Source organism: Diceros bicornis, chromosome 27 (assembly GCF_020826845.1).
Source record: "Diceros bicornis minor isolate mBicDic1 chromosome 27, mDicBic1.mat.cur, whole genome shotgun sequence".
NCBI lineage: Eukaryota > Metazoa > Chordata > Mammalia > Perissodactyla > Rhinocerotidae > Diceros > Diceros bicornis.
This window is the reverse complement of record NC_080766.1, coordinates 41062039-41078278: the sequence shown is the minus strand read 5'-3', so window position 1 is coordinate 41078278 and position 16240 is coordinate 41062039. Positions and strand designations below refer to the sequence as shown.

At 53.0% G+C, this 16240-nt stretch overlaps 1 protein-coding gene across 2 annotated transcripts in view; it reads right to left on the bottom strand.

The window, feature by feature from the left end:
* FAM3B (FAM3 metabolism regulating signaling molecule B) overlaps positions 1-14090 on the bottom strand; it is a 56984-nt gene extending 42894 nt beyond the window's left edge. Inside the window, exons 1-2 of one of the 2 annotated variants that reach the window (XM_058523134.1) lie at positions 13682-14090; positions 6667-6810 (exon numbers count right to left, since the gene is read on the bottom strand). In XM_058523134.1, coding sequence (XP_058379117.1) covers positions 6667-6810; positions 13682-13700 — 163 coding nt within the window. In that variant the 5' untranslated portion in view covers positions 13701-14090. The remainder of the gene's footprint in view (positions 1-6666; positions 6811-13681) is intronic. The other variant, XM_058523135.1, reaches the window with a different exon arrangement.
* Between the last annotated feature and the right edge of the window lie 2150 nt (positions 14091-16240).

Sequence of the window (16240 nt, the reverse complement as noted above, 5' to 3'; positions counted from 1 at the left end):
GTATTTTTGCTTGTAACAATAGCAGTGAATACCTTCTAGGTGAACTTTCAGATTTCCTAAAATTAAAAAAAAAAAAGACCCCTCTGAGGCAGCACCTGCAGGCGTGGAAACCCTGGCTCCCCCTACCCCACCCCCTGACATTCTCATTCTTTGCCCTTTTTTCTTTGGCCCCAGCACCAACAGGCATTGTGAACCCCAAGTAAATACCTCTAGGAGCACCCAGGCCCCGGCGCCTCCCACGACAGTGCCCGAGGCAGGGGCAGTAGACCCCAAGCTGAGAGCAGATAGGGGAAAGCAGGGGCCGGGCCTCTGGGCAGGAGAGGGGGCCAGGCCTCCCCTAGGAGAAGCAGGTCCCGAGGAGACAAAGTGGGCTGCGGCTCACGGACAGCAACAGAGTGACCGGTCCAGCTGAGCAAGCACGGTCCTGGACAAGACTCCGCCTGCCCGCCTCTCCTGCCCTCTGACCCCAGGCTACTCACCTGAAGGCCTGATGCTGGAACAGCTGTCCTTCCGGAGCAGCTGTCCCTGGGGGTCCCGCAGGGATAACTCCCCACCACCCTCCTCCTCCTGTGGGGTCAACAGCACAATGGGCAGGTCGCCAGGCAGGGGCCTTGCTGTCCACGTGGGAGCCAGCTCCCCTGGGTGCTGGGGTGGCTGGAAGCAGGACCCTGCGCTTTGTGGGGAGTTAGGCTTCCTGCCTGCCGAGGGCAGGGCTTCCGAATCTGAGGCCCCTGCAAAGTGCAAGTGCTGTTTATGTGGATATGTGCAGATGCATTTTCTAGAAGGGAGGCATTTGATTTTCACCAGATTCTCCAAGGAGGATGTGGCTCTAGGGACTAAGGGTGACATGGAAATGGGTATCTACATTTTCTCGCAGTGCCTGGGATCTGTTGGGTAACTTGTATGGCATTGTTTTAAGGCTTTCTTAACCTTCCATCCATTTCCTAGGAGCACAAAATGTATTATGTGAACGAAGGCAGAAGATTGTCTTCCTTATTCAGGTTGGGGCCGTGGAGGGGTAGATATGTCTTCTGAGAAAAGAGATCTTTTTCCAAATCCTGCCTCTTCTCCCACCACGGTCATTGAGGGCCACATCCAGGTCCTCGGCGCTTTTTCTGAAATTCCCTCCCAAAAAGTCAAATGGTAAAGTTCACACGGATACGTAGAAGCCTGATGCCCCGGCCAGAGAACGGTGGGCCTCGCAGTCAGTATCCTGCTTATGTGTCTCCAGAAGAATCTATTAGTTTAAGAAAGACTGAAGGCCCTCATCAGCAACGTCATCCCGACACAGTGGGCCTCCTGCTGTGAATTTCTGTCTTAGAAATTATTCTCCTTTCCTGTCCTTACATTAATTAAAACAAATATAGTTTCTTAGACTCCACTCCGGACCCACAGATTTTTTAATTTCCCTGAACGGGGTCCAGGAATCTGTCTTTCTTAAATACTTCCTGATTTAGCATGATAATCTCATTCATCCCCTTAAATGAAGAAAACGATTGCAGAAATACGATCTTGTCGTGTATACCAGGCAAACAAGAAGGGTGGCTAGCTGTCTGGTGCTGAGGGCATTTCAGCCGTTTCAACTCACTTCACTGTTCTGTATGAGATTAAAGTCCAGTTCACAAAGATAAAGACCACAGGGCACACAGAGAGTGCTCGTCTCTCTGCTAATCAACGACAGTGATTTACCAGCAGCCTGAGTGCGGTGAGGCCAGTGCAACAGACTGTCGGAGCACCGGTCCATTGGGCTCAGCGACGCTGAAGTAAAAAGATGCTGAACTCCTCGCACAGCGTGGAGTGGGCAGAGGCACATTCACGGACAGACTGAGTAGATGCAGCGCTGTGTCACCTTCCCTGGGCCTTTGTCCCTGTGCCCCCCAAACGTGAGTAGCACTGTTGATCGTATGCCTTCAGCGTAGGGGCACCGAGATGTGGACCATCTATCATGTTTAAGGCTGTGATACAGTGCTTTTACCAAGTAGAGCTGTATTTCAGAGGACACGGCAACGTGGAAGGTAGGATTTATTTCCAAATTAGAAAGAGCCTTAGATACAGACATCATCTATAATGTCCCTTCATTTACAGATGAGGAACAACTCACAGGCATTAACAGCTAGGTAGTGGTGGGATTAGAATTAAAAATTCGTTTTCCTGAGCCAGCCCTGATGGCCTAGTGTTTGAAGTTCAGCGTGCTCCACTTTGGCAGCCTGGCTTCGGTTCCCTGGTGCAGAACCACACCACTCGTGTATCAGTAGCCATGCTGTGGCGGTGGCTCACCTAGAAGAACCAGAAGAACTTACAAATATACACAACTGTGTACCGGGGCTTTGCAGTGGGGGAGAGGATGTAAAATGGAGGAACATTGGCAACAGATGTTAGCTTACGGCGAATCTTCCCCAGCAAAAAAAAAATAGCGGGAGTACAAACTTTAAAAAAAAAAAAAAAACTGAGGGCCAGCCCAGCAGTGTAGTTGTTAAGTTCACACGCTCCACTTCAGCGGCCTGGGGTTCGCAGGTTTGAATTCCAGGCGTGGACATACACCACTCATCAAGCCATGTGTGGCAGTGTCCCACATACAAAAAATAAAGGAAGATGGGCACAGATGTTAGCTCAGGGCTAATCTTCCTCAGCAAAAAGGGGAGGATTGGCAACAGATGTTAGCTCAGAGCCAATCTTCCTCACCAAAAAAAAAAAAAAAATCATTTTCCTGGCTCTCCCATCAGTGTTCCCTCAGCAACAGCCACTGGATGGCTGTCAATTCATTTCATCTTGGTCGAGAGTCCAGGCAGGTGAGTAAACACAGCTGATTCGTTTGGTTTAGTTCTGTCTCACAAGACTTTCCAAGAAAATCATTGAACGACCTTATATCTGAAGTATGTGGAAGATGAACTCAAGAGGGTTCTCTTTTTAGTTATTCTCCTTTACAGCCTGGTGTGGTGAGCAGTGTGTGGGGTCTATATATGTGGCTTCCAAACCAGATTCATCCCTTCACTCATTGACAAATTCTTATTACACAAGTATTTATTAAACCCCAGATACTGTCCTCAACTCTATGGGGACGGCAGTGAATAGAACAGCTTACACACGCAGAGGAGAGACAGAAAGTAAATAAGTTAAAGAAGATCATTACAGACTATGGCATGTGCTATGAGGGGAACAGGAATCAATAGCTTAATATGTATAAGAAACTCCCTGCAAATCAACAAGAAAGAGAGATCCGTCCAAGAGAAAATGGTCAAGGTGCAAATGTGTCACCTACAGAAGTGGGGGCCAGGGACAAAGGCTTACAAACTGTGACGCAGCTCTGCGTTCACAGTCGCAGCCTGCCCAGCACGGCCACCCTCACGCCAGTTCAGCACCTTTTCACGCGGGTGCCCCGGCCGCCTGAAGGGTGTTTGGGATCAAGCTGTACAGAGGTTCCCATGAGTCTGGGTTCTTCCCCTAAGCTGATCCTTGTTCCTCGCCCTACCTGTCACAGAGAAATAATAGTCTCAGGAGTGACTTGGTGTTCCCAAACTCGTCAGGAACCTGGGAAATGCTGGTCACGGCAGCCAGCTGCCACTTGACATGTGTCGGATGGACACAATCACAAAGCAGGATCAGGCAAGTGTTGTTGAGGATGTAGGGGGACAGAAGCCCCACGCACTGCTGGAGTGCAGGCGGGCAGGGCTGTTCTGGAAAGGCATCAAGCGTAACTCAGTCAAGTCAAGCTGATGTGTACCCTAGGGCCTAACAGTTCCACCCCTGGGTTATAAACGCCAAAGGCGATTTCACCCAAGTCCACAGGAGACCGTATGAGATGTTCCCCGTGATAGCATCTCTGCGGTGACAAGCTGGAGGCAATCTGGAGGGAACACGAGGAGGATTCGAATCCCGGCCCCGACGCGGCAGTGAGCAGCCCCGGAGGAGAGGTGCCCACAGCAGATGGGTCCTCAAGTGTGGCGCTGAGTGACAACTAAGCAACAGATGCGGTCTGTCACGTAAACCATAACACACATGCCCACAAAACAGAGCAGCCCATTCTGCAATGAGGTATTCAAACAGAAAGGTCTCACTAAACACCTCGGAGGGGTGGGTGGGGGGTCAACTGGAGTGGAAAAGGAAAGTGAAAGGGAATAAATAAATAAAATAAGGGAGGCCTGGGCCAGGGCAATGATAATAGGGCACATAACTCCATCATGGTAGCAGAGGTTCGAATGGGGCGGGGGGCGGGGTGGTGCACAGACAGACGGGGCAGAGAGGTGGGAGGAAGGGAGAAGGTGCTCTGAGGAGGGGAGACTCCAGGAAGCTGAGCCCTGGAGCGTAGAAGGAGCCAGATGTGCTTCCAGCCTTTCCAAGTGAGCAGAGTCTTTCACAAAGTAGACGGACTGAGTGTGGGACTTAACCCGCCCACTAAATACAAGGCACAGGGAAAGGCAGAGAGAGGCCAGGGGACGGGGAGCCCCTCAGACAGATCCTGAAGAGGAAGGGCAGGGCCGTTCTAGAAAACCAGTGTGATCCAGGGGACTTGCCGACAAGCTTGGATTCAAAATCATGGAGAAATGGTGGGAGGCAACGTCCAGGGTACAGAGGGTACGAACCAGGAGAGCCCGGACTGTCGGGACAAGACTTCACCTCAGGAAGTCCAGAGCCGGATGGAAGGCCTCCACAGCTGCGCTGGGAGATGGGTCATTTTAAAAGAAGAGACAACGTGGTGGGAGAAGCAAAACATTGATAAAAGAGTGAAAGCCCCAGGGGTGGACGCAGCGCGGCCGTTAGGGCCCCGAGCCCGGGGGCCTCAGCTGGGCGGCCTCGGCTATGGGGTGGAGTGCTCTGTGCCTCATTTCCTCCTCCTCTCAGTGCCAAGACTGACCTCACATTTCAACGTGCTCCTTCTTTTGTTCCAGGTTCCCACCAGACGTGCTGGTCACTGCCCGCACCTGGACCGGGGGACTGTGGACACTTAGAACAAACACGCTCCGGGAGGGCGTTGGTCACCCTGCGGAGCCCGGAGCACTGGGAGGTTCCACGGCCCGTGCTGACTGCAGGACTTCACACGCTCCTGGAGCCTTGTCCACGCCGGGGCAACCACAGCCCTTCCCGCCTGCTCAGCAGGCACAAGAGGAGTGCAGGGGTCTGGAGGAGCCCAGGAGGGGCGGCCGAGGGGCTGTGCACGTGCCTGGACAAGGGCCACCCATCCCCACGGGGAGGCTGTTCCCTGGGGGCCCCCTCCAGTCACGCCGCTGATAACAGCACGAAATAAGTCTCGCCACAAAGCCAGCGTGGCCCCATGGATGACTAAGTCCCCTTTATAACCTCTCATCCACATGAACACTAACCTGCCAGTCGCCAGGCTCAACCCCCAACCCTGAGCCCACCAGACCCCCAAGCAGTCACACGTCCCTCCAAAGTGGAGGTTCCAAGCCAGCAGGAGCCGGGACGCAGCCGTCACGGCCGCCATTGCCACCCTCTCCCGCCACCTTTGGGTTTCCAATAACTCGACACGCTTCAGTCAGAGGGAACCGTGCTGGTGGGAACTGGAAATTACCTTAGTGAGCCCTTCTAAAAACACTGGCGTCAGAGGCACCTCCGAGAGGCAAGCTCGTGTCCAAAACAGACTTCACATTTTGTGTAAAAATGGAGAAAACGAGAGAGTAAGCCCTTTGTGGGCGTCTCCCATGCCCTCCACACATGGGGATGCCCCCGCGGGGCTGGGCTCCATCCACAGTCTATGTGCAGTAAGTCTATCTGATTACAAGATCCACTGTGAAAATCTTATTAAGAATAAAAACACCTCAGTCATAGTCAATTCCTAGAAAGTTCTTTTTTTTTAGCTATAAAAAGTAATTAAATCTGAAAAAGAATGACACCCAGTTCTTTATATTTGTGCAAATTAATTTTGTATAATTTCTGTATTAAAAATATGCCAGTATATCTATTTACAATGAGATTTTGAAAAAGGGTACAGACTATTACTTTGGCATCCCACATGTTTTCCAATGTAATTTTTAACAGATATTTCGTAATTTCTCTTCATTCCCAATTTGAGATGTATTCCAAATGCATATTTTTATTTAACACATCCTACATGTAAAGTTTCTTTGTTCATTTTCCTAACATCATGATTTGCCTTGGGCTCTCACACCAGGGTGAGCAAGGGTACCACCTTCGAATGGTGTGGAAACTAAAGGAGTGGATATTACCTCCTCCTTCTCCTCCTCCCCCTCCTCCCCTTCCTCCTCCCCTCCTCCCCTTCCTCCTCCTCCTCCCCCTCCTCCTCTCCCTCCTCCCTGCTTCGTCCTTCTCCTCCCCTTTCTCCTCCCCCTCCTCCCCTTTCTCCTCCCCCTTCTCCCCTTCCTCCTCCTCCTCCGGCTCCCCTTCCTCCTCCCCCTCCCCTTCCTCCTCCCCCTCCTCCCCTTCCTCCTCCCCCTCCTGCTCGTCCGGCTCTCCTTCCTCCTCTTTCTCCTCCCCTTCTTCCTCCCCCTCCCCTTCCTCCTCCCCCTCCTCCCCTTCCTCCTCCTCCTCCCTCCTCCTCCTCCTTCTCCTTCTCCTCTTCCCTCTCTTCCCCTTCCCGCTCCTCCTCCTCAACATAAAATGGCCAGTCGAGGAGAGCCGAGGGCAGCACTCACTTCTCTCGGCTGCAGCTGAGCTACAGAGTTGCTGGTTTGACACAATCCCTGTGCTCACCTTTGAGGACAGGCCTCTCACCGATGCTCCGGATGCTATAAACGGCACTGGACAGGGACACGTCTGGAATAAGCTCTGCGAGCAGGTACCCAGAATACCAGGCGCACATGGAGGCGAAGAAGAGGAAGACTGCCTTCAAAGTTCCTGGGGATGGAGAAGATAGGACGGCGGGTGCCCATGGAACAGGTGCTATCAGGAGCCCCGCCCGAGGCTCTCCTGACCCGCCCCTCAGGCCTTGCCCCCATCAGCATTCATTGTGCATTCGGCATTCACGCACTAGCGTCAGCAAGATGCTCTGAAGAGAAACTATGCCCTGGAGGCCGTGGACAGGTAAGGGCCTGGGGCTGCTTCAATGGAACCGCGAGAACCTGGTTGGCTTTGCTAAGACTAGGCACCTGAGCGAGACAGTAGCAGATAATACAAACAAGGTATGAATGCTTTCAGAGCCAAGTTTTTATATGGAGCTTCCTCCAATGCTAACGTCAATGGTTCACCAAGTGGCCTTGTGCACCAGCAAGCCTGACACGGGCCTAAAAGACAACAGTGCTCATTCCCTTTGTGAGACAATCAGATCTGCGCATGCTCCAGGAAGCAGACTGAAACCTCCGGAGGGCCAGGGCTTTGTCTGCTTTGTGAATTGCTGCCTCACCAGGGCTGAAAATAGTTCCTGGGGCCTGTGAGCATGCCACAGGTCCCTGTAACACTGGAAGAAGTCTCCAAACCTGTCATTATCATCAGAGACAAGCCTGCGGGGACACCCAAGGTTCCCAGCAGCAGAAAATCCCTGGAGATAATCTTCCTGGTTGATTGACTCCAGTATCTTCCTCTCAATTCCTAAGGAAAGGGCATTACCCATTCCTAGGTTACTGGAGGCCTAGGGGATAGCTCCCTGTCCCTTCACAGGCAATCCACCGCCAGGTCTCTCTGATTTTACCCCCTAAATATCTCACAGATCAGGACTGTTCACGATTACCAAAACTGCCACAATGCAGGAAGGGCCACAGGCCCTGCATGAGAGGACTGTGAGAATTTCTCCATCAGCATCTAAATATGTGCTAATAGATCCAGTCCTGAGAAATAATTGAGGGGAAGAGGAAGGAGATACGACACAAGAGGAGGAAAAACAAGGGAGGGGAAGGGATGGGACCTCCCACCTGACCTCACATCTTGCGGCTGCCTCATTTCTGTCCCCTCTCAGGCCAAGCACCTAGAAACAACTGCCTCTCAGCAGCCTCCAGGCCTCACCTCCCACCCCCTGGCTCAGGGCAGCTGTGCCTGTCAAGGTCTCCCAGGGCCTCCGTGCTGCCAGCCCTGGGACCCCAGATGACAACAGCCCTGTACACGTCCTCCCCCACTCCGAGGGGCTCCCACTTCGTGGGCAGGTCCCCGCCTTCTCTGCCGGCTTTCCCTCCCGGGGTGCAGCCTGGCCTCTCCTCAGGATCCCAGGATTAGCTCAGCCAGACCATCCTGAGTTCCCAAAGAGGGTGTCCACTTGCCGACCTGACGTCAGCACACTAGGGTGCCTCGGCCTCACACTTAGCATGTCCCAGAGGAGACCCTTGATTCTCCCGGCTCCCCGAATCTGCTCCTGCCCCACATCTAGCCTGCCTCAGTAGATGGACGGGCTCAGGCACCAGAAACCTGGGACTCTTCCTTCATTACACACTTTCCCTCCGAGCCCCAATGGAATCCATCAGCCCGTCTCACTGGTTCTACCTCCAAAATAAATCCCGGCTCCCTAGACTTCTCTTGGTCTTACAGCCTCCATCTCCCCAGACCACCACCATCCTAACTCCTGTCCTCTCTCGCTGGTGGTGAAAACCCCACACCCACGTGTGCGTCCCCTGTAGCATGCTGATTTATCACAGGGTGGATAATAAAGAATATATCTGGTCTTTGTCCCAGTTCCTGGCACACAGCTCCTACAACCCTTAGAATCTCCTGAGTGACAGGAGTGTCTGCTGTCATTCATACGGAGCTCCTTTCAACCACAGGGAATTTATGCTAACGAGGTGACTCCAGGCTGGGTCCTCAGACAGCTTCAAGGGACTGGCTGGCCTTGCCAGAAAGACCAAGTGTGTGATTCCAGGGCTGACACTTTCAGCCCCACCCCCTGACCTCCAGGAGGGGAGGGATGGAGACTGAGCTCAGTCATGTGACCATGACATAGACCCCAAGAGAACTCTGGGCTCCCAAGCTCAGGGAGCTCCCTGGTGGTGAACACACTGACATTCAGGACGGTGAACCAGGAGGGTGATGTGACCCGACTCCAGGGGGCGAGGGCAAGGAATTCTGAGTCCGGGACCCTCCCAGCATTCCATCTATACGTCTCTTCATCCAGCTGGTCCTCCTGATCTGTATTCTTGATAATAAAACTGTAATGGTAAATGTAGCAGTGCTTTCAGTGAGTTCTGCGAGTCATTGTAGCGAATTATCAAACATACAGGAGTGTGGGAACTCCCAAATTTACAGCCGGTCGGGCAGAAGTGCAGGTGGTTCCAGAGACGTGTGGCTGGTGTCTGGAGAGAGGGCAGCTCTCGGAGGACTTTGCCCTTGACCTGCGGGTGGTCAGCGTCAGAACGGAACTGACTTTGGGGACACCCAGGTCTGACAGGGGGTTGTCCCCCCACCCAGAGCCCTGGGCAGGGGTGAGTGAGCTCATCTCCCAGCCTTTTCCAGGTCTGCGGCCTTGACACAGAGGCAGGAGCCCGACCCTCCAGCACACAGCCCAGCACTTCCTTTGCCTCCCGGCAAACCTCTGCCTGTCCGTGTTCAGCCCTGGATCTCAGCGCCCTCTTCATTTCTAGCACCTACAGGCTTCCCTCTCTCTCGTGAGTGCAGCTGTCTGCGGACCCCTCCGCTGCATATGCTTTATCAAATCAGGATGTGCTTGGGCCGGGAGGAGCTCATCAGCTTAGGCAGTCACGTTATGGAACGGGACGCTTCTGTTTCACCTTGATGATTTGTTTTTCAAGTGCATATTTCAACAGCAATTATTTTTTTCTATTTTCCAAACCATGCAGTTCCTAAGATCGTTAGAACGTTATGCAGGGATGGCTTCCTGTTGCGAACTGCCTGGGACAATGTGGCCACTGCAGTGTCTAGGACTGAAGGGACATCTCCAAGCCGGAAAAACCAGCCGCAGAAAACAAAATGAGAGCAGTGGGTGTGGCAGGCACCCTTCCAACAACTCCATCTGCTCTGCGCTCCAGCCACCTTGACCTGGAGCTGCTGCCCTCTCCGGCTATGCACCTGGGTATGAGTCTCGCCCTCTGCCTACAGGGCGCTCTCCTGCAGAGACCATGGCCATCTCCCTCTCCTCCTTCAAAGCTCCCCCAACAGGGTTACGTGGCCCCACTGGAGTGCAGCCTGCCTGGGCACCCTCACGTCAGCCCCTCACACGCCTTGTTGGCGTTGCACACCAAGGCTCTCTCCCCTCCAGGACTGTGCCCGCACACCTGGGACAGAGCATGGGCCACATGCTGTTCAAGCAAATGCTGCTGGATGCACACGGAGTGAGCAGTGTGGTGTGACTGCTGGAAACACGGAGTCAGCAGTGAGTGCGTGTCGGGTTCAGTCCTCTGTGTCCTGTGTGTGTCGGATCACAGCTGGACCATTGTACCCAAGTCTCACATTTGAATAAGAAAACTGGCAAGCCAGAGATTATTCAGAAGATCTTCCAGTCACCACGTCACATGTAGGATCTTTGAGTAAAGAGCTGTTTAGCTTGGAGAAGAACATTGGAACATGAGGCTACCTTTCAAATGTGTAAAGAGCAGCTATGCGGAAGAGAGACACAATTCTGTCCCCAGCTGAACAAGGACAAATGGATGGAAGTGACAAGGAAGAAAATGAACAATGAATAAAAAGCCCAAGTGTCCTCACGAGTAGAACTACAAACCGTGGCTGGCCTGCCTTGCGAGGCAGTGAGCTCCATCCCCGGACATTTCTCAGGGCTCCTAGGAGGGCTACGAACTATCTGTGCTTCGGGTGAGGGGTGCAGCTGACGACCCACAGGCTGGGGCCAGCCTGGTCCCCTGCAGTGGCTGGGAGGAGCGGAGACCTGGAGCCAGAACCACCTCAGGGTGGGAGGGCAGATCCAGCAGCAAAGATGGGGGCCCAGGCTGGTGGTAAGAGGGACCGGCAGCCAGTGCAGGGGTCTCACACACAGTCACGGAAGCATTCCAGCCGCCAGAGGGAGGGCAGGCCGAGGAGCCAGGAGGTGACAGACAGCGTCCAGGCAGGCAGCACTGGGCGAGCTGCAGTGGGCTGGACACCTGCATCCGGGGCTCAGTCCGTGGGGTGGTTGCAGAGCAGGCGGGACACAAGGCGGCTTGTCAGGACAGGCTCAGACACTGGGCAGCAGAGAAGAACCAGTATCCAGGTGGGGGCATAGGTGAGGATTCATCTTGGGAAAGGCGGAAGCTCAGGGCCTCAGCTAAGACAGCTCCCGGAACCAGGTGGGCCTGCCCGGGTGGGAGGTGGTCCAGCAGCTTCAGAGGCGGGGGAGGAGGAGGAAATATGCAGAGTCCAGGAAACTGCTGTGATTGTGTAACCGTGATCCAGGCTTTTCTCGTAAGGTCAACAAGTCATCATCAGCTTAGGGACGTGTCCTCCTCTGTGCTGCCACCCAGCAGGCATGTGAGAGTTAGAGCAGAGGCCAATTCTGAGACAGGAGGAGGTCAGTGAACTGCCTTCTCAGAGACACTCATTTAGTGCATGTGTGTCTGCCTGCATGTGCATACGTGTGTGTGCACACGCACGCACGCGCGCGCCCTACCCTGATCCCCACCCTCAGATTCTCGGGGGTCTCAGGCTGGTCCGGACACTTTACTTACGCTGGAGAAGAAAGCAGTCCCCAAACCAATTTACTCTAAAGCCGGCTACGGGTAGGGGGCTCACAGGATGCCCCTCACCCTGCCCGTCCAGGGGCCCTGAAGAGGGCAAGTCTGAGCCCGTAGGAACACACTACATTTGGTGCGACTTCCTGCAACACGAAGCGGGACAAGGGAGCTGTTTGTCACTGGGAGCCTTGCGACACAAACCCTTGCCCCGGAGGCAGCCATACCTGCACCCCTTTGTCCTTGAAGGGCCGGGAGGGCTGAGGGATGCATGAGCCACACCCCGGACTCGGGGACTTGGCTGCATTGTGGCTTCAGGCTCTGCTGGCCTCAGTGTCCACTGTTGTTGCTGTCCTTTCAACGGAGGCTTTTTGGCAGAAGGGCTGGGAAGTGCTGCACCAGAACACCAAAGCAGGTTTGCGAGGTGACCCGCCTTGAAGGGTTCACACGCCAACGCCCTCATTTTGAGGTGTTAGGGTGACCGCTACATGCGGCTGCCCGACAGGTGAAGGGTGGTGGCCACTTAACTTATTTCATCCATTCTTCTGAACGTCCTTCCTGCGAGCTGTCTGCCTTGGACAAAACCGGTGCATGAGAAGTAAGCAGGGAAATGTTGCTTGCAAGAATGCTCACAAAATCACAAGTGATGTGGCCCTGAGTTTCTGCGGGCGACTTCTCTCCCAACCACACGTGCCGAGATAAATACACACCTGGTGTTATCTTGAAGCTTTATGTGCAAGCTCATGAATGAATCATGAGGGCTATGTGGGAAAAAACTGTGGGTGGGGGAAAATAATCTGATAATATTCAGCGGTTTCCACTAAGTAACTAGCAAAGAGATATTATAAGTATATGATACAGAAATAACGAAAAAAATTCTTCCAAAACAGTTATAATGAAAGTCAGTGCCCCCAAGGGAGGTTTATTCTCCCCCCCAAAGAGATATTTATCTCCACCCATTTATCCTACAACCCACACAAGTTACCAAAAACAGTGCTGTTCATAAATATATAGTTTTGTAGAAAACATGAATATTTTACACAATACAGCAAAATTCTTAAAATTTGGCTTTCCTACACTTTGGGAATGGAGCAGAAGAGGGGGTGTTTAGAACTTTCTGGAGTGTGACCACAGAGCCAGAATGCTACTGCTGGGAGGAAAAAGGATCATTTAGTCTGAGACATCTCACTGCCACCGATCTGCCATCCAGAGTCGGGGAAGGGGCCTCCAAAGAAGCCAAGAGAACTTTCCAACCTTGCACAAGATATGCCACCTTGGTCTGGGAGAAATCCAGATTCCTCAGATTATAGGAAGAAAACAGCAAAACCAATTAGAAAGGGTGTGTGTGGCAGAAGCAGGGCGGTTAAGACGGAAACTTTGTAAAATGAGGCAGACAAGTGACGGAACAGAAGCCACAGTCGGGAAGCCAGACTTGGAGATAAAATGACTGGTGAAATAGTCTGGTTTTTTCTTTCTTATTTTTCCCAAATCTTCTGCAGTCTCAAGTAGTTTGATAAACGGAAAAAATAAGAACAGCCTTATAAAACGATGCTACCGGTACTGCTATGCTAAGTGACAATGGGGCATTCCGTGTTAATTAGTCTCTCCTCACCCACCCATATCTCCCACCGACTTGATAAGGGCTGCCTCACTGTGACCTCCCTTCTCGTAATTTCCTGGTCAGCTGGACCTGGGGCTAATGCCTCCTGACTCGAACCGGAGGAGCCCAGGTGGAGTCCACAGGTGCTCCTAACTAGCAGCTGGCAGCCCCTTCCCGGGATATGAGGTCCAGGGACACCCCGGGAGGCACATGCTCTCCCCCGTGGAAGGAGCCCCCTCCTCTTGGGTCCTGCTCTGCTGCACTCACCCAATACCTACTTTCCAGACAAAATGTCACATTCACTGAACCCCCCTTGCCTTGTACCTCAGTTAGCGCGGTGGGGACAGGCAGGGGCGGGGGTGAAGGAAGCCGTGCAGGGCTACCTGCTCCGGAAACCCCAGGCGATTCGCCCCTGCTGGACTCTCTTCCCGCATTCCCCATGCCGGGTCTAGAAGACGCGGCCACAGCGCCAGCCTCATCCTCCGCTCAGCGAGGCGGGCCCCAGGAAGGGCGAGAGGCGCCTCTCCCCTGCCCGTCCCTCTTTCCCTCCTCCCGCGGTGGGGGTCGCACTTACTGGCAGCCCCAGGGCGCATCTTCCAGGTGCTGCTCCCCGTCCTCCCGGCCGTTGGTGGCAGCTCCCGGAGGGGGCCTCGCACAGACTGGCTGGCCGGCGTCCTCGGGCCAGGCCGGCGGCAGGCACGGGAAGGGCAGGGGCAGGGCCCGGGGCGGCGCGGGGCGGGCCGGGCGGGCAGGTGCGCCGTCTGTCGGGCGGGCGCGGGCCGGGCAGGCGCGCAGGGCGGCGCGCAGGAGCTCCGGGTCAGCGCCCAGGCGGGACGCGCTCTCCGCCCGGCTGACTGCGGACCAGAGAGAGAACGAGCAGGGCTTGTTCTGAACGGAGGACACTGTGCCTCTTAAAGGTTCGTGGCCCCAGGCCCCAATTTAATGTCTCACGAGGGAAAATGGCTGCAAAGATAAGCATTCCCGAGCCTTTTAACCGTCGAGGCCGAGTGCCGCAGGCTCCAAGTTCTCAGTCCGCGTCCCTGGGCCGCGGTTATGAGGCTCTTTGCTTCCTGCGGAACAGCCTCGATGCCCACTGCTGTTTGCACAGGCCAGCACGGCTCCACCGCTTCCTTCCTCCTTCACTTTGGGGGTTGATTAGAAAAAACAGGGCGAGGACAATGCCCCAGGCCCCACGGTCAGGGTCACAGGTCTGAGGTCGTTTCATTTACACGGAGGCCAGGGGGTGCCAGGGTGGGAGCCATCAGGTGTTAGAAGAAAGCCTTCAGATGTCCCAAACAGGCCGTCCCCACAGGAACAACTGCTCTCTCCCCACCACACCAGCTTTATATTCTGGACACCCAGCAGGTTTCTACCGTGCTTTGGAACCCACTGCAGTCACAGTGGCCTCAGGATGCCAAGGGCAAGTTAAGACTCCAAGGGCAGTCGGTCACTTCTGCAGGAAGAGAGAGTTCCAGGGAGGCAGGGTCTGCAAAAGACCCAATCCTCCCCCAGAGTCTGGCTGGTCCCCCAGTTCTGCTCTGTTCCCATCTCTCCTCTCCCAAGAAGCCTAGAGGCTTCAACGACACAACACAAAGTGCCCTCGCCCAGCTCAGAACATCCATCCACTTCTGGGTTGTCACAGGGGGTCTGGCCATGCCTCTCCCTCCACCACCGTCTTTGCCTCTTGAGAAGCTCCTGTGGGGTGTCATCCGAAGACAACATGGATGTCAAGGTTCATCCATGTTCTAGCATGTGACAGGATTTCATTCCTTTTTAAGGCTGAATAATATTCCATTATATGAATATCCACATTTTGTTTATCCACTCATCTGTCGATAGACACCTGGGTTGCTTCCATCTCTTGTCTAGTGTGAATAATGCTGCTATGAACATGGTTGTATATCTCTACCAGACCCTGTTTTCAATTACTTTGGGTATACCCAGAAGTGGGATTGCTGGATCATATCGTAATTCTATTTTTAATTTCTTGAGGAACTGCCATACTGTTTTCCATAGTTGCTAAATCTTTCTACATTCCTAATAATAGTGCACAAGTATTCCAATTTCTCTACATCCTCACCAACATGTTATTTTGTTTTGCTTTTTTTTGTGTGTGTGAGGAAGACTAGCCCTGAGCTAACATCTGCTGCCAATCCTCCTCTTTTTGCTGAAGAAGATTGGCCCTGGGCTAACATCTGTGCCCATATTCCTCTACTTTATATGTGGGACGCCGCCACAGCATGGCTTGATAAGTGGTGCATAGGTCTGCACCTGGGACCTGAACCTGCGAACCCCGGGCCACCGAAGCAGAGCATGTGAACTCATCCACTAAGCCACCAGGTCAGCCCCCATAGTTCAATTTTTTAAAAGTATATTAAAAGGTATAAAGTGGTAAATTACCTCCTTACCACTGCATCCTCTTTACCCAATAGGAAACAGGACTTATAAATTTCTTGGGTGTCCTTCCAGAATTTCTTTATACATACCCAACCAAATAAGAATATATCCCCCACCACACACACACACTTTAAGGAACTGTCACATACCCTCCCCTTGACTCACATCTTGCTTAGGAAGGCATCTTGGAGAGTCTGTCCCTTGTGTATGCAGAGCTCTTCCTCATTCTTTCCACAGCTGCACAGTATCCTACAGCATGGACGGACCATAATTTATCTAGCAAGTTTCCTACTACGGACATTTGATTCTTTTCCCCCTTTTGTTAGAACCAAATGAAAGCCTCTCCCATAGAACATTTCACTTATGTGAAACAAGTAAATAAATCAAATAAATTCCTAGAAGTGGAACTGCTGGGCTTGTATTATTTGCGATTTTGATAGAGTTTGCCAAAACAGATCTCAATGGATGTTGTACTCATTGGCACACCCACCAGCAATGTCTGTGCATGCTTGTTCCATTTTAAGCACTTTTCAAGGACAGTTTTTCGTATGCTGGATTTTCACCTGACTTGCTTACTTTAGAAAAGCACTGCCATTTAAACGGGGCTCCCCTTAAAACCCACTCAAATGCAAAACCACCAAAATACCCAGGAGCTAAGGAAGGAGGGGACACTCTTTTATATAGAAATGTAGTGTAAAGCCCTCCTTTTACACTAATGGGTACCTACTATATACAT